Source organism: Neomonachus schauinslandi, chromosome 6 (genome assembly GCF_002201575.2).
Source record: "Neomonachus schauinslandi chromosome 6, ASM220157v2, whole genome shotgun sequence".
NCBI lineage: Eukaryota > Metazoa > Chordata > Mammalia > Carnivora > Phocidae > Neomonachus > Neomonachus schauinslandi.
In genome coordinates, this window is record NC_058408.1 from 27,199,225 (window position 1) to 27,225,196 (window position 25,972).

Below are 25,972 nucleotides of genomic sequence, written 5' to 3' on the forward strand. Positions count from 1 at the left end.
AAATAAATAAATAAATAAATAAATAAATAAATAAATAAATAAATAAAAAAAATCTTAAAAAAAAAAGGTTGCATATATCTCAATAAAGCTGAAAAAAATACAACAAAAGAATCAGATTAATGGGCCTTGAATATTATAACAACTTCATTATATATTGAAGATTAGAGACTTGAAACCATTTTGTTAAACATAACCAATCATAAAACAAAACAAGGTTGCATTGGGCTTCCTGGGAACTAAAGCTTTGCAACATAAACATTTCCTCATGACTAACATTTTTGACCATTTACTTTGTAAATGCCAGGACCTGTCTGAAGGCTATTACATGTATTAAGCCTCATAGTTTCCCCTTTATACATGCACCTAATCTACAGGGAGATTAGTACAAAGCCACACAGTCAGGATTTGAACCCAGGCAGTGTGACACCAGAGCGTATCCTCTTTAACGTCTATTTTACTCTACAAGAATAAGGGAAATGATGTCATTGTGCTTTAAAAATGAGCATTGGAGAAATAACAGGGGGTTGGGGGGTGTGGAAATATAAGGGAGCCCTTTAACCTGTGTTGAAATTGCTCTGGTGCCAACTAGAGGTAGGCTGGAAGGATAGAGTCCTTAAAGACAAAGCTTAGAGGTCTGATGCTCCTTGAAAGTTGAGGCTGCAGTGACTTTTGCTAGAAGAAATTATATTTCAGTGGTCAGAACTTAATGTAAGTATAATACTTGCTATTTTTATTTTACAGTAAACAATCCTTTATATTTGTAATTTTAATTTTCACCATAGTCCTGATGGTGGCTATTGTTTGTACATTTCAAATAGAAAAGATCCTTCAAGTGGTGGTTAAAGAACCAAAATGCAAATCCAGGTCTTCTGACTTTTAAGTGCATTGCTCTTTGTGTCCTGTACATACAACCTCTTGACATTCTGAGGAGCCAAGTGTCTTATCCATTATCATGTCTTGGTTAAATACAAGAAGGGACTGAAAAAAGTAGTTTGGGGTAGTCAGGTAAGAACTTAAAGGTACAAAAATTTTTGAAAGCGAAGCATACTTCCAGGACTTTTTTTTTTCTCTTAAGGTTACAGACCCCTTTGAAACCCTGGTGAAAGCTGTGAACAGTACCCCAAAAATCCACATACACTCAGTTCTGTACAATGTAAGAACCTCTGATTTAAGGAAAGAAAGTGTGATTCTAAAGTCTAAAAAGAAAATTCTCAGTGTTTTTGTTTGTTTTCTTACTAGTGGCTCACTAAGGATGGGAGATCTTAAACAGACTTTGAACAAATGGGTGGCTAATTAAAGCTGCTTGGTGCCAAGCCTACCTTGAGGGAATTAAGAAGAAAGGGAGAAGTTAGCCGATCATTTTATTTCTGTTGGGAAGACACTGAAGTCCTTTGTATTACAGAACTTTCCTGGTAGGCACCCATCAGTGAGTGGTCATTGGACTCCACTGAGGGACTCATAAATAGTAACTCTGTTTGTCTTTTAATTTATAAATGGGGATTTATAATGATTATGGTGTGCCCAGTTCTACCTCTTAGATTTATGCAGGTGTCCTAAGGATATCATATTGACATAAAACTATTAACATGATGAAAAAGTAGTCTTTTTTTTTTTTTTTTTGACAGACAGAGAGAGAGGGAACACAAGTGGGGGGAGTGGGAGAGGGAGAAGCAGGCTTCCTGAGGAGCAGGGAGCCCGGGAGCCCGGGAGCCCAATGCGGGGCTTGATCCCAGGACACTGGGATCATGACCCAAGCTGAAGACAGAGGCTTAATGACTGAGCCACCTAGGCACCCTGAAAAAGTAGTCTTTTAAATTGTACCTCATATGTGTGTTACCTAAATCTTTATTAAGGTTGAAGGGTGCCTGGGTAGCTCAGTTGGTTAAGCGTCTGACTCTGGATTTCCGCTTGGGTCATGGCCTCAGGGATATGGGATAGAGCCCTATGTCGGGCTCCATGCTGCATTCTGCATGTGGTGCCTGCTTGGGATTTTCTGTCTCCCTCTCCTTCTGTCCTTCCCCCTCACTACCCGCCCCCCCCCCCCCCCCCCCCCCCCCCGCTGAACTCTCTTTCAAATAAATAGCTCTTAAAAAAAAATCTTTATTCAGGTTGATAAATCTTGGCATACTCAAATGAAAATTCTGACTTGCCTTAAAACACTAAGATAAATTCTTTGTTTGGTTCCTTAAAATTTTGCACCATAGTTTCGTGGTAATGTGTTGATAACCTAGAAACTGATAACCTAGAAACAGTAAGACTCTGGATTCAAAAGCAAAGTTTAGCTCTGCTGCATTGGATTAAAAATTCTTTGAGCATTTATTCTGTGATGACTGGCTTTAGTAGAACATAACGCAATTAAAAAATACATTGGTCCTTAGTTAATGTTATTTTTTTAAACTAATCAGAATGAGCTTTTGACATTGATTTTTTAAAAATTAGTTTTGTCTGCAGGAGTCTGAGAACCAACTTTTGGAATAGCTTTTGTAGAGTACTTTCTCTTTTTGCTGAGTATTAGATCTCAAAATGGTGATAGCTTCTCTGTGTTTAGAAAGATTAAGAATATTCTGATATGTGGATGCTAATTGTGGATCATTTACAGAATGAATTTTCATGGAGTTTTTGAAAAAATCCTTAGCATCCTATGAAAGTTATTCTCCCACTGGTCAATGTTATTGCACATTTCTCTCAGTTAAATGTACTGTAAGTTGTTGCTCAGTTAGTGCTGGGACTAAGGAAAATGTTTGCTTGTTGTTTCCCAGGCCTCTGAGGATTTTGAAGCTTCAACTTCCTACTTAATTGCCTTCCCAAGGAATATATTTTTTTATTGCTTAGGAAAATACTGAACTTTGGGGCGGCTCAGTCATTAAGCGTCTGCCTTCGGCTCAGGTCATGATCCCGGGGTCCTGGGATCGAGCCCCACATCGGGCTCCCTGCTCCGCAGGAAGCCAGCTTCTCCTCCCACTCCCCCTGCTGTGTTCCCTCTCTCGCTGTCTCTCTCTCTCTCTCTGTCAAATAAATAAAATCTAATAATAATTGAACTTTTTTTTTTTTAATTTATTTGAGAGAGAATGAGAGACAGAGAGCACGAGAGGGAGGAGGGTCAGAGGGAGAAGCAGGCTCCCCGCCGAGCAGGGAGCCCGATGCGGGACTCGATCCCGCGACTCCAGGACCATGACCTGAGCCGAAGGCATTCGCCCAACTGACTGAGCCACCCAGGCGCCCAATAATTGAACTTTTAAATAATAGTTAAATAATAAATAAGACTTTGAAAATGAAGACTTAAAATAAAAGTTGTTTTATTTTATTTTATTTTTTTTTTAAATTTATATATTTCCGTGAGAGAGAGAGAAAGGGGGAGGGGCAGAGGAGGAGGGCAAGAGAAACTCAAGCAGACTCTGTGCTGAATGTGGAGCCCAACAGGGGGCTCGATCCCATGATCCTGAGATCATGACCTAAGCCTAAATCAAGAGTTGCTCCCTTAACTGAGCCACCCCCAGGCACCTCTAAAAGCCATTTTAAAGTTTTAAAAGTGAGTGAATCTTAGCAGGGAATTTATATGGGATGCCTTGCAATCTATGAACTGTTAAAACACCTAGTTAGTATGGAAATACTGTTTTTATGTTAGAAAAATGATTTATGAACCATTTTATTGTTAGAGGCTAAAAGTTTTGGTTAGATTGTATAGTATCCCCTTTAGATACCTAAGTGTCAAACCCAAAATTATCACACTATTATTTAATGGTCTTTTTCCTCCTCTGATGGCTTTTTTCCCTCATGTAAAAGTTACAGCCCATCGAGGGCAGACTCAGCCAAGGATATCTTAATTCTAATATTTCAGTGAGCATTGCAAATAATATGTAATTCTTTTATTGGAGTAAAGCTTTCAGCTGACAATGAAAGTCTTGAAACTAAATGGCATTACTCCATTTTCCCTCATTCTTTAACTAGAAGAGGTGACAGTTTTCAGCGATCTGTGTTTAATGGAGGATTGATCTTCTGAAAGAGTTTTCGTTTTTAGCAAAGCTACTGTGTGAACTTCCTTAGTGATAGATATGTACTGTTTTCCTCTTGATGCTTTATTTTTAGGATTCATTTTATTTGAAAAAGCTTCAGTATGAAATAAGCATAAATTATATAATACATACATATACATACATACATACATACAAAGACATAGCTCACTGTAATATATAAAACTTTATAGATGAGATGAAATTAATTTCTCTATCATTGTGTTTTGGGATTAGAAGGCCTGTTTGGAAAAGAAAAATGCCTACTTGATTAATCAGGGCACGTCATACATTACCCATAAGTCTTAGTTTATAAAATTCTCAGGCCATGTAGACAGTATGTTAATCATTTACTTGTATATTCTTACTCATTATCTTTGATACATTTTTGGTCTAACCTTCAACCCAGATCAGTTCATTTCAGAAAGCCTACAGCTTTTATGAAGTATTAGAGAGCAAAGCTCTGAGCAACAGAAAGTCTTCTATTAGCCTGTGACAGAATACTGAGCAATGTGATTTTCTCCCACTACATTGTGTTCTGTACAATTAAACACATTGCTTTCCTTATCTTTAGTTATCAAGCTAAACAAAAATAAATCACTTTCATCTTTCTGACCCAGGATGGAGTAGGTAGTTATTTTTAAGTTAATTAACAAAGTATAGTATTTGTTTAATTGACAACTGACATTGAAACAAGAACCATAGTCTTTGTGGAAGAGGCAGTATGACAACATAAAATAGTTGTTTTACTGTTTTCTTGAAAGCCTTATTTTTTTCCCTTTTTTTGTTTCTTCTTTTTGGTAGTAAATAGCTTTGTACCAATTTGTAATCTGCATTTTTTTTCTTATTAAAATAAATTGTGGTAAAATGTAATCTTTTTAACATAATAGTTTATCAGGCATTGCTGGTGGGCACTTTTACTGAAGTCTCCCTATCACTAAAACAAAACCTTGTTTTACTTTTTTTAAGTAAGCTCTATGCCCAACGTGGGGCCTGAACTAACTACCCAAAGATCAAGAATTGCATGCTCCATGGACCTAGCCAGCCAGGCGCCCCAGACCTTGTTTTACTTTTAAACTAAAAGCAATCAATAGTAATAAAAATTCTAATAATATAGATTTGAAATAACAGTAATCTCTTTCCTATTATGAAGGGCTTTAAAATTTACATACATGTAATACTGTTTGCATGATTTTACGTATTTTCATTTTGTTTTTTGTTTTTTTTAAAGATTTTTATTTATTTATTTGTCAGAGAGAGAGAGCACAAGTAGGGGGAGCAGCAGAGGGAGAGGGAGAAGCAGGCTCCTCACTGAGCAAGGAGCCCGATGTGGGACTTGATCCCAGGATCCCGGGACCATGACCTGAGCCGAAGGCAGATGCTCAACGACTGAGCCACCCAGGCGTCCCTGTATTTTAGTTTTTTTTACTCATTCAATCTTGGCTGTCTTTCTGTATTTAGAACATGTAGATTTTTTTTCTTTATTACAGCTGCAGAGTATTTTATTGCTATTTACAGATGTGTCAACATTTATTTACCTTACTATCCACTGATAGATACTAAGGTTTTCTTTTTAAGATTTTATTATTTTTTTAAAGTAATCTCTACACCCCATGTGGGGCTTGAACTTAAACCCTGGGATCAAAAGCCTCATGTTCCACCCACTGAGCTAGCCAGGTGCCCCAATATTAAGGTTTTAAGTTAAAACAGTTCTGCAGTAAATTTCCTTTTTTCTTTGTGAGTGTTGTAAATTGTCACCCAAGGAATTGCTGGGTCAGTAGACCTTTAAAAATTTGATGTTTTCTAATTGACCTCCAAAAACAGTGTACTAATCATCAGGGTCCACATTTCCTCCCATATTGCTAATACTGGTGGTGTGTATATTTAAATCATTGCTAACCTGGTAGCACAGGGGATCTTGTGTATTTCTTGAATTTTGAATAAAGTTGGACACCAGTCTTTTTACAGCTAGCCATTTTTTCTTGCTAACTACTAACACAATTTGTCCGTTTTTCTATATTTTCTTATTTATTGGTATTGGTTCTTATAAATCTAGAATTTTAAAATGCTGTATAATATTCAGTGTTGTTATAATATCAATCATGTTTTTCTAACATTATGCTGCAGTTAATTTCATGCATGTATTTTGTTGATTCTGGGTGAATTATTTTCTTAGAACAAACTTCTGGGTATGAAGTTGGGTAAAAAGACTGTGAACTTCCTTGTATTTTCTCAATCTGAAGTAACTTATTTAATATGTAATAGATGTTATTTAATGTATGTAAATATATTTAAGATTGTATTTCAAATGGCTAAGGAAGTAAAAGAAAATCACCTATAATCCTACCACCAAAGACAACCACTGTTAACGGTTTTGCTGTATATCTTTCCAGTGTTTTATTTTTATATTGCATAGCCTGTTTTTCTTTTCCTCCTTAACGAATATAGGGAACATCTTTCAATGTCAATAAATAGAGCTATACCACAGCACAATTTTTTGTCTTTTTGCTTTTTTTAATTTGTTAAAATATTATGTATAATACAGAACTTACCATTGTAATAATTTTAAGGGTACAATTCAATGACATTAAGTACATTCATAACCATTAACACTAATCCATCTCCAGAACTTTTTCATTATTCCAAACTGAAACTCTATACCCATTAATAACAGCATAATTTTTATTCCTTTAACTATTCTCCTATTGTAGACATTTAAGTTTTCTACTTAGAGGTAGCATAATATTTTCCTTGTCTGATTATTTCCTCATGATTGTAGTTCTTCTAAGAATCTGTAGCAGTAGATATGTTAAGGACGATTCTTTAAAATTAGTCTTGAATGGCAGTCTTCACCACCCCCCCCCAAACTTATCTTTAATTTTATAATAAAAGTTAAGGGGCGCCTGGGTGGCTCAGTTGGTTGGGCGACTGCCTTCGGCTCAGGTCATGATCCCAGAGTCCCGGGATCGAGTCCCGCATCGGACTCCCTGCTCAGCAGGGAGTCTGCTTCTCCCTCTGACCCTCCTCCCTCTCATGCTCTCTGTCTCTCATTCTCTCTCTCGCAAATAAATAAAATCTAAAAAAAAAAATTTAAAAAAAAAAATAAATAAAATAAAAAAAAAAGTTAAGGTAACTAGGAGGTTACATATAAAAATATAGTTTATGGATGTTTTGATGTTAAATAGCTATTTTTTTTTAAAGATTTTATTTATTTGACAGAGACAAAGCGAGAGAAGGAACACAAGCAGGGGGAGTGGGAGAGGGAGAAGCAGGCTTCCCGCTGAGCAGGGAGCCCAGTGCGGGGCTCGATCCCAGGACCCTGGGATCATGACCTGAGCCAAAGGCAGACGCTTAACGACTGAGCCACTCAGGCGCCCCGTTAAATAGCTATTTTGTAAAAAGATAACTTATATGGAGTAGAGGAATCAAAATTCTTTCAAAGTCATTGATTTTGTGGGGGGGGGTGCCTGGCTGGCTCAGTCCGAAGAGCGTGTGACTCTTGATCTTGGGGTCGTGAGTTCGAGCCCTATGCTGGGTGTAAGAGATTACTAAAAATAAACTTTAAAGTCAGGGGTTTTTCAACAGCTTGAAGTTAAGTGACTTTACTCATTTGAAAGAGTGTGAAAAGGGTGTGCACAGGATGCATCATTTATATGGGGAAGGGTAATCATACATATTCTGCTGTTCTGGTAGAAAAAGGTTAAGAAACTATTACCCATGTTCTATTTTATTTGACTGGTTAGAAATAGTGTGTTTTACTTAACTGGGGTTTTAACAGAATTTTTTAAATGTCAGAATTATAAATTCTTCTAATCAAAGCCTTTGCTTCTCCCTTAGGATTGGCAGCCACCATTTGCATGTGATGTTGACAAACTTCATTTTACCCCACGTATCCAGAGGCTGAATGAATTGGAGGTAATATCTTTACTGTTGTTCTGGTGGACTGTATTCCAGAGGGACTTTCTTCGAAGAATCTGTCACAAATCTAGTGGTTTTAGTGAAGCTAAAATATGGCCAGTCATTGATAATCATGGTAAAACAAATGGCAGTGAGGCCTTTGTAGCAAGCCAGATAGCATTAAAAACACTGATTTTTGTCAATCATTGTTGGCCTCTTAATTCATTTAAATCCTTCTAAATTTAGGTGACAACCACAAGAATTTAGGTCTTGAAAGGAATGTGCTTTGAGAACCATCTATTGGAAAAGATTTCCAGCTCTAATTTTCTTCCAAATACACATCTTCACTTAGGTTTAATAACACACTTTAATTTCCTAAGGAGGGGTGAGGAATACTTGGGTATTCTTTAGAGAAGAGATGATGTTTCTTCAATCCCTTTGCTACTGAAACCCTAAAGTACAGGGTGAATAAGGCTTGGGTATTGATAACCTAGAAGTAATGTTTACATTAACGTTTCACTAACCTGATTTTAACATTGAATCATGTTTTGCTTTTCTATACAAAACAAGACATTTTTAACTTAAGTGGAACACATGTCCACTGGGATTCTTTGGACATTGGTGGTAGTAGTATCTAGTGTCTGTATTTTCAAGTTGAGCTTGAAAGATAGGAAACTTTGAGGTCTTAGACTGTGTTTGGGGACATCTGAACATTAATCTCAGTTTTGCTCTTGAGCAAGATAAAACTCCTAAAACTGTCTGACTTAAACTTAATTTTCAAGGAGGGGAAAGAAAAATGACAGATTTTTTTTAATGACTTATAGACAACAGTAATAATCTGTTAAGGGAATAACATTTAATTAAGAAAGTATCTCCTGGTTTTCTGTTATCTTATCAGGACTCATTAAAATTGATATGGGATCACTGTTGTAAATCTGTTTTGGGATTTGTGTTTGAGAAAATAAGAAAATTTGTGTTTGGAAAGAACAGACCTTTAAAATACCCCAATTGTAAAAAGACCAAGAGGGGCATATAGAAGCTTACTTGTCATATAATTTTAACCAATAACAAAATTGTGCTTATAGTACTCTGTAAGTGAAGGCCTTTTCAGAGTGCCTACTTAAGGAAAGGCTTACTGAGTGCCTAACTCCTTGCTTGACACATGGTAGGGGCTGAATTAAATTTTTGTTGAGTTAATGTATAATTATTTAACCAGCTTTATTTTGTATATTTTTTGGCAGTTTCTCTTTTGAATTTGAAAGTGATATTTCACTTAAATATTCTTTTTTTTTTTTTTTTTAAGATTTTATTTATTTTAGAGAGAGAAGGAGAGCATGAGTGGGAGGGGCAGAGGGAGAGAATCTCAAGCAGACTCTGCACTGAGTGCAGAGCCCCATGCAGGGTTTGATCTCACGACCCTGCAATCATGACTTGAGCCGAAAGGAAAAGTCGGATGCTCAACTGACTGAGCCACCCAGGTGCCCCTCACTGTAATATTCTAAGAGTGAAAATACCACACACATAGGTAATAGAAGGGGTTTTAAAATAAGCTAGGTGAGATTAAAATTCATTTCTTTGTCATTCAGGCTCAAACTCGAGTAAAACTGAATTTCTTGGACCAGATTGCAAAGTACTGGGAGTTACAGGGAAGTACTCTGAAAATTCCACATGTGGAGAGGAAGATCTTGGATTTGTTTCAGCTCAATAAGGTAAGAGGCTAACGGCCATCTCCCTCACTTTAGTGCCTTTCTGCCAGCATGAATTTGATCTTCCTCATCTTAAAAAGAAACTTACTGTTTGAAATATGTAAAATGAAATTCTCCATTCACTTTAGCAATAATTGGGCTCTACTTGTCAGGTCTGAAAGCCTTATCTTGTGAAATATTTTGCTGCCACCTTTTGTGTGTGTCATTTTAAAACTTAACAATATTTCTGTAGGGTACTCCTTTCTGTTTTATTACAGTTAAAACAACTGGGGCTTAGGGAGAAAATTGACCAAGCTCTAAAGGCTGAGTCATAATTCAGTATCTGAAATTCAGGTTCACTTCAGTGTAAAGCCTACATTCTTTCCCCCAAAATGGTGCCATCTCTCCTCCTCCTTAGTTTATGGAGATTTTGAGGGTCACTGTGTTGGACCAAGTGCTAGGGCTCGTTCTTTGTTTGAGATTTAATTGTTGATCTAGTTCTTCCTCCCTGAAAATCTTGATTGTTCTGGGGAACTGAGAAGTAGCTTTTGGGGGTACAAATGTTTATGGATTACGTTGTCAAAAGCGGTCAATTTTCTAGCTTGAAATTAGTAGTGCATATATGTTTTCATTTGACTTGGGAGATGTATTTTTAAAAATTACACAGCCAAGAACATTTGTTCTTGGAGTCATACCTAGGTATGAGGGAATTAGAAGTGATTTCCATATAGGCGTTTCTAATTTCTTTTGCTATTAACAGTTAGTTGCAGAAGAAGGTGGATTTGCAGTTGTTTGCAAGGATAGGAAATGGACCAAAATTGCCACCAAGATGGGATTTGCTCCTGGCAAAGCTGTGGGCTCGCATATCAGAGGGCATTATGAACGAATCCTCAATCCCTACAACTTGTTCCTGTCAGGAGACAGTTTGAGGGTGAGTATTGAGGCCAACTTTAACCTGTTTATTTCACAGCTTATTGGTGTGTTGTCTTTCAGGGTGAATGAAGAGGCCTTAATTAATTCTGTGTGGGGGAGCCTGGGTAGCTCAGTCGTTAGGCGTCTGCCTTCGGCTCAGGTCATGATCCCAGATCCTGGGATCGAGCCCTGCGTTGGGCTCCCTCCTCCGCGGGAAGCCTGCTTCTCCCTCTCCATCTCCCCCTGCTTGTGTTCCCTCTCTCGCTGTGTCTCCCTCTATCAAATAAATAGATAAAATCTTTAAAAAATAATAATAATTCTGTGTGGACGACATTGTTGAGAAGACTCCGTTTTGTGAATTTTTCCTCCGATGTTTGTGTCGTTTTGTTTTGAGAACAGCTGTGCTTAGAAGTTTGTTTTTGGATTGAATAAGGTTGTGGAGGAAATAGCCTTTTGCTATTAGCCTAAGCCGAAGTCTGTATTTAACTTCACTAAAGCTATGTCTTCCTTAAATGACAAGTTGATTATTATCTTGTTATGGTTCATGCTTTTTCATTCACATATTATGGAGAGCATATTCCTAGTTGTCACATGGAAGTACGACCTGTGGAATAACTTGCCTACCTGTTCTTGCCAGCTGAGATTTCCAGGGAGATTTTAAGATAGAACGCTGATATGGGTGAAAGGTAGGGGACTTAATAATGCTGGATAGCTAATGGATCCCTCTTCTAATAGTTCCTGTGTAGCCATGTTTGTTTCCTTATAAAGATGGTATCTGCCAACTTACTCAAATAGGAACTTTTGTTGTAATTAAAGTAAAACTGTATTATAAAATCTTCCTACTTATTTCAAGACCCTGATGGAAAGAATAATGTCGTAATACATTTACACCCTTTGAGTTATTCTAAGGCAAGAGCCGTGAGCCCTATAATTTTAAGAATTGTTACTGTGTTATAGCGAAGTAGAAAGATAATAACATAGTTTCAGAGGGTAAACTACTAATCAAAACTCTGTCTTGATATTATAGACATACCATCTGTAATGCTCAAATCCTATAGATTTTTATAGCATCACATTTTTCTACCCTTTCTCCCTTCTTGATTCCAGGGGAGCTTTCTTTTCAGCTTAAAAGAACATGACCAGTCTAATATTCAGAAAGTTGTCATTTTTATTTTATTTTTATTTATTTATTTATTTATTTATTTGAGAGAGATAGAGAGAGACTGAGAGAGAGAGAGCATGAAAGGGGGGAGGGTCGGAGGGAGAAGTATTATAACCTGCCTTTTCTCTGCTTAATATATCATGAGCATTTGCCATGTCCTTGAATATTTTTGAAGGTCTAGTTGAATGACTCTGGCATTCCATTTTTATAGCCAGACCTTGATTTCTTCATTGTTGAATGTTATATTTATTATACCGTGATGGCCAGTTTTTGTACCTAATTTTTGGCTCATTTCTGATTTTTGAAAATAATTCTTAGAGAAAGGATAACTAGAATACATATATTTTAGAAGAGTGGAAACGCAATACTACCACACACCTAATTAGAATGGCCAAATTCAGAACACTGACAGCACAAAGTCTGGCAAGGACAGCAGAAGTTTTCATTCAGTGCTGGCCGGAATGCAAAATGACACAGCTACTCTGGAAGACACTTGGCCATTTCTTAGAAAACTAAACATACTTTGTTACCATCCAATCCAGCAGTCATATTCCTTGGTATATACACAAAGGAGTTGAAAACATGTCCACACAGAACCTGCACACAGATGTGTTTTAGCAACTTTATTGCTCTTAATTGCCAAGACTTGAATGCAACCAAGCTGTCCTTCAGTAGGTAAATGGATAAATGAATGGTGGTATATCCAGAAAATGGAGTATTATTAGGCATTAAAAAGAAAAGATATGTAAAAAAAGAAAAAAGAGGTCTCAAGCCATGATAAGACAAGGAGAGGAGCCTTAAATGTATATCACTAAGTGAAAGAACCAACATGAGAAGGCTACTTATACTGTGTGATTCCAAACTTAGTATTCTAGAAAGGGCAAAACTGTAGAAACAGTAAAAAAGATCAGTGGTTGCCAGGGGTTTTGGGGCAGGAGGGAGAGCGGGGAGGGGGGGTGTGATATTCAGAGCACAGAGGATTGTTAGAGCAGTGAAAATATCCTACATGGCATTATATATTTGTCCAAACCCAGAGAATGTACACAAGTGAATCCTAATGTCACCCATAGACTTCATAGGTTTATCACTTGTAACAAATGTATCACTACTCTGGTGGGGGATGGTGACAATGGGGGAGGCTGTGCATGTGGGGGTCCAGGGTGTATAGTAAATCTCCACCTTCATCTCAGCTATGCTGTAAACCTAAAACTTCTCTAAAAAATAAAGTCTTAATATTAAGAAAAAAAGTGATTCCCAACAAAGGAATTGTTGCAAAAGGGTGAACTGAAGCCTAGAGTAGGTTTTGGGAAACAAGAAAAGTTGAGCAGAGATGTACTGGTGCAGTGGGACAGAGGCTCCACTCCTGTAGTCCCGTGTTTTCTTCTGCTTTTCTTTTTCTTTCTTTTTTTTTTTTAAGGTTTATTTATTTTAGAGAAAGAGCAGTGGGGGAGGGAGAAACTCTTAAGACTCTGCCCTGAGCGTGGAGCCCAATGCCAGGCTTGATCTCATGACCCGGAGATCACAACCTGAGCCAAAAGCAAGAGTTGGACGCTGAACCGACTGTGCCACCCAGGTGCCCCTCTTGTATTCCTGTGTTTTCTGAGTGCCTCAGCGGATTGCTCTGTCTCTGCAAGATGGTGTCCTCATGCTGTGGAATCAGTCACCTCTCAATCCCACTTTCTCAAAGGTTAAAATTAGTCTGCATGTACTAGGAGTGGATACAAAGCAAACACATCAGTTACTTGTTTGGAATTGTGGTTTGGAACAAAATAATAAAGCTTTTTTGGGCACCTGGGTGGCTCAGTCGGTTAAACATCTGCCTTCAGCTCAGGTCATGATCCCAGGGTCCTGGGATTGAGTCCCGCATTAGGCTCCGTGCTCAGCAGGGAGTCTGCTTGTCCCTCTCTCTGTGCCCCTCCCCCAGCTTGTGCTCTCTCTTGCTCACTCTCTCAAATAAAATCTTAAAAAGGGGCGCCTCGGTGGCGCAGTTGGTTGAGCGTCTGCCTTCGGTTCAGGTCACGATCCCAGGGTCCTGGGATTGAGTCCCACCTTGGGCTCCCTGCTCAGCGGGGAGCCTGCTTCTCCTCTCCCCCTGCTTGTGCTCTCTCTCTCTCTCTGTCAAATAAATAAAATCTTAAACAAATAATAAAGCTCTTCATGTATATTCTAAAAGTTTCTGAGCTTGGTTTTACCTTAGATCTCTAAAGTCCTTGTAGAACAAAGAGACCATAGTTTGTGGAACTACTTAGACTTAGTGAGAGATAGGGACCACATTATATAGTCTCTGAATTTCCTTAAAAAAAAAAAAAAAAAAAGATTTATTTATTTTAGGGAGAGAGAGAGTAAGTGAGCACGAGCGGGGGTAGGGGGCGAGGGAGACTCCCCGCTGAGCGCAGGACACCTCGTGGGGTTCAGTCTCATGACCCTGAGATCATGACCTGAGCTGAAATCAAGACAATGCTTAACTGACTGAGCCACCCAGGTGCTCCTAATCTCTGAATATCTGACCATCCACTTTATTAAATTTCCTTGATTTAGTTCAGTTCGTATCTACATGATCACACATACTTGTAGATCTCAAATAGAAAGTTTATAAAAAACATAAAGAGGTTAATTTAGATGATAGGTTTTATTCCCATCAGCATGCCATCAGCATGCTTTCATTAAATATACTCTAAATGCTTAATTTGAGGACTTGTTACAGAAAGGAGGGTGGTATTCCATACTAATTTTGTTAACATTTCCAGACAAATCAATGTATGAGTTTAATTAAAATGAGCAGAATATTTAATATATATAGGTTGTTGTACCAGTTGTAGATGTATTTACTTGTTTAGAATATCAAGTAATGTATCTGTATCAGTTTTTTTATAGTGTATTCTATTTTTTAAATGTTAGAAATAGGTTTTGTTAGATGATTACTCTGCTTTTGTTATTCTTGTCCCCCCCCCCCCCATTCTCTGAATTCTTTCTGCAGATGTTAGGAGGAAGGAGCCAGTAGTGAGACTATATAGTAGTAATGGTACCCGGAGAGCCAGGAGTTCTAGAAGGGTATTATTTTACTGTGTCTTACTCTAGCATAGATGATATATCATACCTGAAGTGGTTATAACTTGGAACCTGCTTTTAAAATGCTTCTTGTGATACTCGTGGGTCCTATTACGAAGAAGTGTTACTTACTTGAAATTCATATTAGATTCAGTGGTAATATTTTGATGTTACCGTGTTTTGTTGTGTTGGCATTAAATACCCTCTATCAGCAAGCCTAGAATCAAACTAAAAAATAATCAAAGCAAGAAGAAACTCTTACCTGATCAGAACTGGAAGTTATTGCTGTGGGCTACCTATTAGCCTTTGTCTTGTGAGTTAGACCTTGTAGGAATATGTTGAAGTAAGTGAAAGCACTAATAAGGGAGAACACTTCAGTCAAATTACCTGTTTTCTCAATTCAGGTGATATCTTTGATCACAGAACATTGCTAGTTATATTTGAAACTTCAGGATTCTAAAACGTAGAAAACCTATTGGTTTCCGTATTTTATGACTCTAAACACTATAATAAAAAATCAAATATTCTCAATATGGAAAGTTATTTTGGAAACTTATAAGGATCCTATCTAACAGTTTGAGCCTTCAATTAATTGACAGTCACAAGCAGGGATAATTGCAAGTGGCTCATGGGGGAGTGCCTTGAGTCTGCTGTGGCCTCGTGTAACCTGATGTCATGTACAGTTAAATGAATTGAAGCAACACCATTCACCTGCTAAAAATTTTTTCAATTAACAATAATCGCGCCTCGGATAAACCTCATTGGCTACGATACTGCCACTGATTTTTTTAGACTCTTATATGTGTGTGTGTATATGATTGGTAACTGCAGACTTGTGTTTATTTAGATCTTAAAAATTGCAGACCTTTTATGTATCTATGTAAATAACTGTAAAATATACCTTACAAAATACATTGAAATTCTTAAAAAAGGAAGGGAAATTGATTAATAAATTGTGTTTTATTTCTAGTGTTTGCAGAAGCCAAACCTGAGCACAGACACAAAGGACAAGGAGTACAAACCTCACGATATTCCGCAGAGACAGTCTGTGCAGCCCTCAGAAACCTGCCCCCCAGCCCGACGAGCAAAACGCATGAGAGCAGAGGTGAGAGCCTCATGAGGTTGATTAGACAGAATTCTTGAGCACTTCTACCACTGTCAGTCTGACACTGGATTTCTCTCATGTGTGTGCTCTTCATAGTTTTGAACCTTGTTAATTGCTTTTATATTCTAGCTTTTACATTTGGGGAGACTCTGCTGTCAAAGGAGTAAGGGATTGAAGAATTCTTTCTAGGTTTATGCTGCCTGGACAGACAGCTGCTTTATTAAGAGTTAGGAAGAATAGGCGTTCATTGTGATGGTGTTTGGTTTGCCTGTTACCCTCATGAAGTTAGGCAGTGTTTATTGGGGGTTGAGGCTAGGGAATAGAGAACTGGGAACTTTTTTTTTTTTTCTTCTTGAACAGAGAGGTTAGAGGATAGTGAAAGCTGTTTTTCTCAGAGTTCCTGAAAAGGAGTATGGAATCTATGGGAGACATTTATGCTAAGACAGAAAATAATTAGGCAGTATGGGGGTGGAGGCATTGAATATATAAGATGAAATGAAAGAACATGAGGGATGATCAGGAGAAGTGAAGGGATGAGAAAGACAGTTTGCTTCAAGATTTTTCTGCTCTGAGAGGTTTCCCTTGGGAAAGGGAAAAGTGTATTTTCCTGGTTACCTTGTTTCCATACAGAGATGTGAAGGTTTGGGGTTCTTGCCTAGCTTGATGGACATATAAGTGTTAGGAATCAGTGATAATGTATTAGGAACATCTTAGAACTGGGAAGCCTCGTTGCATTAATCAGATATCTAAATCAGTCTCTGGTTATTAGTAATTATTGGTCAAGATGAAAAAGAAAATAGCTATTTTGTTTTCTGAGGAAATGGATATAAATAAGGGGATTATTTTTACGGGCACCTGGGTGGCTCAGTCAAGCAGCTGCCTTCGGCTTAGGTCATGATCCCAGGGTCCTGGGATCGAGTCCCGCATCAGGCTCCCTGCTTGGCAGAGAGCCTGCTTCTCCCTCTCCCTCCGCCTGCCTCTCTGCCTACTTGTGCTCTCTTATCTTTCTGTCAAATAAATAAATAAAATCTTAAAAAAAAAATAAAAATAAGTAAGGGGATTATTTTTAACTTAGGTAAGTTAGAGATGAAAAAATTTAGTGACTCCATTTTTCTGAATTAAGATTGCCTCAGAATAGGAAAATACGGTTATTCGAAGCCCTTAAGCATGCTTGGACTTCATTAGTGTAAAAAATTCTTGTTTGAGCACATCTTGATCTTTAAATGTATAAGACATGCCCTGGTGCTGTGGGTGCCTAGGTTTGCCTTGATGAGAGACACACAGGGTGATGATAGCATCCTGGGAGAAATTTTGTCAGCAGTGGACATCTGAATACATATGAATGAACAAGGGCAAAAATGATCAAGTGCAGTTCCACAAACACTTCCCAAAGTTGTTTGCTTTATCAATAAGTATTACCACTTTGAGAAACATTGAAAATTGAGGCTGACTTAATGATAGGAGAATCCTTAATAATTTAGTGATGTTAGAAGAGTAGCTTATAATAACAGTTTGTTTTTGTTTTTTTTTTAAAGATTTTATTTATTTATTTGACAGAGAAAGACACAGCGAGAGAGGGAACACAAACGGGGAGTGGGAGAGGGAGAAGCAGACTCCCTGCCGAGCAGGGAGCCCGATGCGGGACTCGATCCAGGGACTCCAGGATCATGACCTGAGCCGAAGGCAGTCGCTTAACCAACTGAGCCACCCAGGCGCCCCATCTTATAATAACAGTTTTTAATAGAAGAATTAATAGAAAATTATTATGGAAGCTGAGTTTTCTATAAATATGAGCCAACTTTGGAAAAAGGCAGTAAACTCTTCTAGGCTAACGAAATTATATTTATATAACTGTTAAGGATTTGGCTTAGTGATGACTGAATCAAGCGTAAGGTGAATAGATGAGAACTGGGAAGCTTCTAGGAGGAAAATCAGATCTGTTCCCAGTGGGGTAATGACACTTCCCCTAATTTGTTCCTGATCCTTTGGTTCTTCCCTATTTTTTTGACCTGTGGAGATAGAAGAGTATCTAAGATTTTTTCTAAGAGTATTCTAAGATTTTTTCCTTTCCTTAAATAATAGTAATTTTAAGGGTAGATCTCGCCTCTGTGGGGAGAGAGAAGCATGTTTTGAATGTCTATTTATAAGACAATTTATAAGATTATAGTCACCTTGAGATTTCAGTTGCATTTTAGAAGATTTCTTTTTTAAGAGGAAATATTTATGTATATGACAACTTTTTTAAAGGCCATGAATATTAAAATAGAACCAGAAGAGACAGCAGAAGCCAGAACTCATAACCTGAGACGACGGATGGGCTGTCCAACTCCAAAATGTGAAAATGGTAAGAAAGTGTTTATCCATGGGTAGGAAAGAAGTAAAAGTAAATTAGTAAAAATAAGTATTCATTTTTTAAGGAAACGTTATAGCAACTATTGAATACTAGTCAGTGGGTTGGGTCTTGAAATAAAATCTTAATATGTTAATGTCCCTGTTCTCATAGTTAGTGACCAGTAGAAGTAAACAGATATGCATATTAGAAATATGATTGAGTTTTTCTCAACTGTCACTAAGTGCTATTCTGAAATTTGGTTAAACGGCATTCATTGAAAAGAAGTGTTTTATGAGTAGCATAGGTGCCTTTGACTGGATATCTGTTAAGTTTATTTCAGGCATGGCAGGCAGACATGGTTTCTAAATCTGAATTTTAGTTGATAATTGCTTGGCTGGCCATTGCTTGATGTCAGTCACTGAGAGGTAAACCTGTTCAGGACTCTAAAAAGAGAAGTCCTAAATCCTATATGGGCAGGCACATACAAATGAAGAAGTTATTAAAATTGGTTCTTCTTAGTGGTTGGTGAGTTTAGTGGAAAGGCAGCACAATGTAGTGGAAAGTAGGTGGATTTTTAGAAATATAGATCTGAATCTGAATCCTGGCCTAACCACTAAGTAGTTGTATGACCTTAGATATTTCTTGATTTATTTTAGTGTCCATTTTCTTATCTTTGAAATGGATTTGTTGCAAAAGGTTAGATAATCTATGGACAGCATTTAGCACAGCATCTACCTACCATATTGATAGTTACTGTTTTAGCTGAAATTCTCAGTCTTTGGAACCAGGAAGTTGGGGCAGTAAGTAGTCATGGGTTATGGAGGAATACTCTATAATGTGGAGGAATACAGTTGGTGAATTGTTAGTCTCTTACAGTTAAGATCAGGAGGAACCTGCTTTCATCAATATATATCATGTCTCGGTAACATGTTAAGAAGACTGTATCTTCGGCTCCTATTTTAAAAGCCTACAAACCTGAGCAACATATCCAGAAGTACCCATATACAGAAGTGCCCACATTTAAATGGTGTGAGAGTTTGCATTTTACCATAAGCAGTCAGCACCTAGCCCTTGAACATGGTAACACTGGGTGCTGCTGCTCCTGCATTGAAAAGAAACAAGGAAATTGTGTTTGTGTCCTGTGTGTAGCTTGGGGGAGGAAGAGGTGAGAGGTGAGGGAGCAAGGTGAGCCAAGTGTAGTATGTGAAGCGCTAACTCTGATTGCCTCTTACAGAGAAAGAAATGAAAGGCATCGTCAAGCAAGAACCCATTGAGAAGAAAGAGTACATTGTAGAAAGCGAGAAGGAAAAACCCAAGAGCCGATCTAAAAAAACCACCAGTGCTGTGAGTTGACATGTTTAAACACTTTTACCACTTTTGTGCCTTACTTAAGACTGCTAGCTTAGAGTGTCACAGTTAAAAGAACTTTCCATGTCCATTTATAGTATAAATTTCTAATTGAGGAAATACACAAATGCATTATGAAGGTAATAGTAACATATGGGGGGCATTCACAGCCATTTTTTGGAGTACATGCAGTTTAGAGACATATAATGGTGAGTTGGATTATATATGAAATGTTCATAAATCACTAGATCACCTCCAGGTGAGTTGAGAGCTAGATCAAAAATCAGGTTGATGTTTTCCAACCTTACAACAGGGAAGGAAAAGGAAGGTAGGAAAAGGAAGGAAAGAAAAGGGAAGGAGTTGGGTGGAGAGGAACTGAGGACCCAACAAAAGTTGGAGGACTAGGCAGCCATTTACTGAAATGGAAACTTAAAAATAAAGCTTGAGGAGATTACAGAGGATCTGGTTGCTTTTCTTCTTCTCTGTCCCCTCTGTGAGAGCTCAGTGAATAGCTTGACAACAGTGCTTTTTATTGTGGAATTTGAAATTATTCCAATTAAGTGTTCTTTTCATAAAGAACACTTCTCTCCCACCACCACCACCACCAAAAAAAAAAAAAATACAATCAGAAAATGATCAGAACCCAGGTTTTTATTTGCTACAACAGAAGAAGTGAGATTCCCTGATTAGTTGAATTCTTAGCTTTCCATATTATTGGGTAATGTATTAGTTTGCAAGGGCTGCTGTAACAAAGTATCACAGACTAGCTGGCCTAAATAACAGAATTGATTTTCTCGTGGTTCTGGAGGCTGGAAGTCTAAGATCAAGGTGTCTGTAGGGTTGGTTTTTTTCTGAGGCCTCTCTCCTTGGCTTATAGATGGTTGTCTCCTCACTGTCTTCATGTGGCTTTCCTCTGTACCTGTCTATGTCCTAATCTCTTCTTCTTGAATACTAGTCATAGTGAATTAGAGCCCACTCATTATGATCTCATTTTACCTTAATTAATCTCTTTAAAGTCCCTGTTCCAAATATAGTCACATTCTGAGGTACTGGGGGTTAAGACATCAAGATACGAATTTTGGGGGAACAGAGTTCAGCCCATTAACAGGTAATAACTATGTATTTTTATGACTATGTTTGGGGAACTTCTTAACCATGAGTCCTTAATTAGAATATAAAGTAATTTAATGTGGTTAATGAACTTAAACACTTTTCTTTTCCCTTTTTTTTTTTTTTTAAAGATTTTATTTATTTATTTTAGAGACAGAGCACAAGAGGGGGAGCGGGAGAGGGAGAAGCAGACTCCCTGCTGAGCAGGGAGCCCGATGCGGGACTCGATCCTGGGACTCCAGGATCATGACCTGAGCCGAAGGCAGTTGCTTAACCAACTGAGCCACCCAGGCACCCCCTTTTCTTTCCTTTTAAACATGACAAAATTGATTTTTTTTCTTTATAAGTTCTACTTTTGGTTAAGCTGATAATTTATTTACCAAACATGTTCTTTTTCCAGAAGATTATCATTCTCTAAGCTACTAGAAGCTAAATACCTTAGTAACAAACATTAAAACACATAGCTGAGGGGCGCCTAGGCAGCACACTCAGTTGAGTGTGTAGCTTGGGGGAGGAAGAGGCCTCTTGATTTTGGCCCAGGTCGTGATCTCATGGGCTGTGGGATGGAGCCCCACTTCTGGCCACCCGCTCAGCCAGAGTCTGCTGGGAATTTTCTCTCTTCTCCCTCTGCCCCTCCCGTGCATGCGCACGTGCCTACTCTCTCTCTCTCTCTCTCAAATAAATAAATAAATAAATAAACCAACAAACATATATATATATACATTTTTTTTTTCTTTTTTTCTTTTAAAAGAGAGAGGGGCATGAGATCTGGGATCATGGCCTGAGCCAAAATCAAGAGTTGGATGCTAACTGACTCAGCCACGCAGGCACCCCTAAATAAAGAAATCTTAAAACACACACACAGAAACAGCTGAAAAGGTTTTGAGATAGACTTTAGTGTTGGGAATGCATTAAGCATTGTAAAGTTCTCTCTTCTAAAAGGTGAAGCATTTTTATTTAAAATACCTCTTGGGGCACCTGGGTGGCTCAGTCGTTAAACGTCTGCCTTCAGCTCAGGTCATGATCTTGGGGTCCTGGGATCGAGCCCCGTGTCGGGCTCCCTGCTCAGTGGGGAGCCTGCTTCTCCCTCTCCCACTCCCCCTGCTTGTGTTCCCTCTCTCGCTGTGTGTGTCTCTCTCTGTCAAATAAATAAATAAAATCTTTAAAAAAATAAAATAAAATAAAATACCTCTTATGGGGGGTGATTGATTTTCATTTGAAGGATGGAAAGACTAGATTATGCCTCTATGCATTTCATTCTTAGAGTTTAACAAAATCGAATGTAGCTCACGCTCCTGGTCCTGTACCTGTTTTCACTGCTGCAGGTGGATCTGTATGTCTGCCTCTTATGTGGCAGTGGGAATGATGAAGACCGGCTTCTCCTGTGTGATGGCTGTGATGACAGTTACCACACCTTTTGCCTTATTCCCCCTCTCCATGATGTTCCTAAGGGAGACTGGAGGTGTCCTAAGTGTTTGGCTCAGGTAAGAATTAATGGCAGAGATAGCATTAGAAAATTTCCTTCAGAATATTTTTTGTTTGCTTTTGGGTTTTAGATTAGCAATTGGTATGACAGTGAGGCTCATGAAAAAAAGTGGGCTGGACCTGACTGGGAAGGAGGTCTTGGCAGTGAGAGGCAGAAAAAAATTTTTTAACTACACTTAAGTTTTTTTTTTATTTAAAAAAGCATTGCATGTTCTTTGTAAAAATTCTTAGACTGAATGACTTAAAAGAGAGTATGATTTCATAATTGCTAGACAAGTTATTTTGATGTATATCCATCCAGACATTTTTATATTTTAAACACTGCATACGTAATTTTACTAATCTGTTCTTTAAAAATAATATCAATAAAATATAACTATGTATCTATAAATAAAAATATTCTTTTTACTTTTTTTTTTTTTTTTCTTTTTGGCAGGAGTGTAGTAAGCCACAAGAAGCATTTGGCTTTGAACAAGCAGCCAGGGACTATACCCTCCGTACTTTTGGGGAAATGGCAGATGCGTTCAAATCTGATTATTTCAACATGCCCGTCCACGTATGTACATACGTACTGCTTTGATTTGGGATTTTAATAACTTTTAGAATCTGAAGACAATTTCACTTGGCACTTTTTTTTGATAAACATTATCATACACAGTGAACCCCTTTAATTTGTTTAATGGTATTGAAATTCCACAATATGTTAAAATGCATTCTGATTTTTCACTTGTGATTTCTCTAAAGATGACCTTTTCTACACAGATCATACAGCAGCAATAACAGGATGTTAATAAAGGAAATCATCAGGAATGCTTTCAGTTCAACAAATGTAATTTAAAGAAAACTTCACAATTTATTGACTGACTCCTATGCATTGAGAACACATTTATATATTGTTGTAAGTTAGTATCATAAACTTTAGGATGAGTTCATTTTAAATTCTCCTTTATGCTCTTAGAAGCATAAGGCTATTTAATTCAGCATTTAACATTCTGTCAAGTGAGTCCACCAGAATTAAATGGTTTTCTGCCCTAATTCTGGACATGTAAGCTGTGTTTTTTCTCACTTGCCAACGAAGTGCTAAGGCAGACATTTCACACATGTAGACCTCTTTAGTTGGATTATTTTCTCGGAGTGCTCACTGAGGTCAGATGAGAGTATTTACCCATTTTTTCCCCCACTTTAATGGCTGTATCATTTCTGGGAACCCAGCAATGTATGTGTGAACTTGTTTTTCCCTGATAGCACTAGCATAAGCTGTTAAGTTACTTAAAATGTTTGCTTACTTAAGAGGCTTAAATTTAAGTTATACTGCATTTGAATTTCAGTTCTTTGACCCCCTCATCCATTGTATGATTTCCCGGTATGTTTGCTTATCCAGTCCTGGTGGTGTGCATATTTAAGGCATTTAAGTTACCTTTCTCTAGACTTGCATCAGATTAACAGATCCTAGACATGCAGTCTGGTGACTCGCTGTACTACTGCATGCTGCTGCAAAGTAATTGCTCTTTGTGTTCATATTTTGCACTCTGTCTTTTTCATCATGGTTGCCTGCGTTATTCTTAGCCGGGTCTAGTGCAAAGAGTGAAAGGATGGACTCAGGTAATGTGTTTGAACACATCTCGATGGATGAAGTGTCATTCAAACACAGCTATTACTGTATAATGGTCAGCCAAGTTATATATTTACATTTCTCACACACAAGAACATCTCCAGGTTTTGGTTGTCAGAATTTTGCTTTTTCCTTGACTTCCTTTTAGTGTACTGGCCAGGTCGGTGATAGAGGAACATGAATTCTTAATCAGTACTTACTTTTTTAGTTATATAATTGCTTTTAGAAAATAATATACATGTCTAAACTGCCTGGGATCAATTGTGGAACGTTATGGATATAATTTTCCTTAGGGTGTTGTCCTGTGATTCCTGTCACTTAGCTGGTTTCTTCAGATTGGTCATGGGCAGTTTGTGAGTGTCTGAAAATTCAGTTTTTTGTCTTCCTTGTTGTTTTGTTTCCAGATGGTTCCCACAGAACTAGTTGAGAAAGAATTTTGGCGACTGGTAAGCACTATTGAAGAGGATGTCACAGTAGAATATGGAGCCGATATTGCCTCAAAAGAATTTGGCAGTGGCTTCCCTGTCCGAGATGGGAAAATCAAACTTTCACCTGAGGAGGAGGTAGGCTCTGTGAGGCACTTCTGTTTCAAGCAGAGACCTGTGTTTAAACCTAATAGTTCAGTATATCCTTATCTAAAGGGCGTAGTACAGGATTAATAGCCTTACTGCAAACCTACATGTAGTTGGAACTTGAATTATTATTACTATTTTTTTTTAAAGATTTTATTTCTTTATTTGACAGAGAGAGACACAGCGAGAAAGGGAGCACAAGCAGGGGGAGTGGGAGAGGGAGAGGCAGGCTTCCCGCGCAGCAGAAAGCCTGATGCGGGGCTCGATCCCAGAACCCTGGGATCATGACCTGAGCCGAAGGCAGACGCTTAAAGACTGAGCCACCCAGGCGCCCCTGAACTTGAATTATTAATTAAAATTCTATTTGGTTGGCTTGAAATAATTTATGATTACTTTCAGCACAGTTTTGATTACCAGATTTTTTAAAAATTTTATTTGAGAGAGAGGGTGAGCGAGCACGAGCAGGGGAGAGAGGCAGAGGGAGAGAGAGAAGCAGACTCCCCGCTGATCAGGAAGCCTGACACAGGGCTCTCGTCAGGATCCCAGGACTCATGAGATCATGACCTGAGTCAAAACCAAGAGTCGGACACTTACCTGAATGAGCCACCCAGGCACTCCTGATTACCAGATTTTTAATGATTTCAAGAAAAGTAGAGCCCTCAGAAGAATTCTAGTCCCAGCTGTTCAACTACATTGTGATGATACGGGGAGATTACTTAACCTCCCTTTGCCTTCATTCTATAACTGTGGTATTACCTTCTGAAGAAAATTTGAGGGATTGGGACCAGACCTAAATTTATCTTTGAATTATACTGTTTATGAGTCTATTATTTTCCATAATAGCAAACTTCTAGGAAGGTTTCTGTTCCTATCCTAGTAGGAAGTCAGATTTTTTTTTTAGATCTTTTTGAAATCTAACATATACATAGAAAAGTATGTAATCATATGCACACCTTGATGAATTTTCACAAACTGAATACACCCATGTAACCAGCACTAGAACAAGAATTAAGACATAACCAGTTATTACCAGACCTTACCCCAGAAGTTCGCCTTTTGTCCTCCCTATTTCACTACCTTCCCTGTCTCAAGACAACCACTACTACCACCCCCAGGACAACCACTTTCCTGACTTATAACACCATAGATTAGTTTGCCTGTTTTTGAACTTAATATAAATGGACTCATACTGTGTATTTTCTCTATAGCCAACACAAGGGGTTAACTATAGAGATACAAAAGTATATACTATATGAATCTATTTATATAAAGCTCAAAACTGAGCAGAAGTAATCTATGGGCATCTAAGAAGTTAGCATAGTGGTCTCTCCTTTTCTCTGACCCCAACCCTCTCATTTTGAAGGAGACTGTTTTCAGCCAGCTTTTTGAAACATCGAGAATCTAAAATGTTAGCATGTATAGCTAAATCTTTATACCTTTTTTGTTTCCTTTCTAGGAGTATCTTGATAGTGGCTGGAATTTGAACAATATGCCAGTGATGGAGCAGTCTGTCCTTGCTCACATTACTGCTGATATATGTGGCATGAAACTTCCTTGGTTGTATGTGGGAATGTGCTTTTCTTCATTCTGTTGGCATATTGAAGACCACTGGAGCTATTCAATTAACTACCTGCACTGGTAAGTTCCACATAACCTATGAATAGTATGCAAGCTGGGCTGGAAACTTTTTAAATG

The 25,972-nt window shown here is 38.0% G+C and overlaps 1 protein-coding gene across 3 annotated transcripts in view; it reads left to right on the forward strand.

Annotated features, from left to right (window-relative positions):
• The window catches only part of KDM5B (lysine demethylase 5B), a 78,128-nt gene that overhangs the window by 22,029 nt on the left and 30,127 nt on the right, over positions 1–25,972 (forward strand). For 2 of the 3 annotated variants that reach the window (XM_021682708.2, XM_021682709.1), the window contains exons 2-11: positions 7,848–7,925; positions 9,494–9,616; positions 10,353–10,523; positions 15,685–15,819; positions 18,067–18,163; positions 19,386–19,495; positions 21,934–22,092; positions 22,530–22,649; positions 24,110–24,268; positions 25,734–25,915. In XM_021682708.2, coding sequence (XP_021538383.1) covers positions 7,848–7,925; positions 9,494–9,616; positions 10,353–10,523; positions 15,685–15,819; positions 18,067–18,163; positions 19,386–19,495; positions 21,934–22,092; positions 22,530–22,649; positions 24,110–24,268; positions 25,734–25,915 — 1,334 coding nt within the window. The remainder of the gene's footprint in view (positions 1–7,847; positions 7,926–9,493; positions 9,617–10,352; positions 10,524–15,684; positions 15,820–18,066; positions 18,164–19,385; positions 19,496–21,933; positions 22,093–22,529; positions 22,650–24,109; positions 24,269–25,733; positions 25,916–25,972) is intronic. The other variant, XM_044915916.1, reaches the window with a different exon arrangement.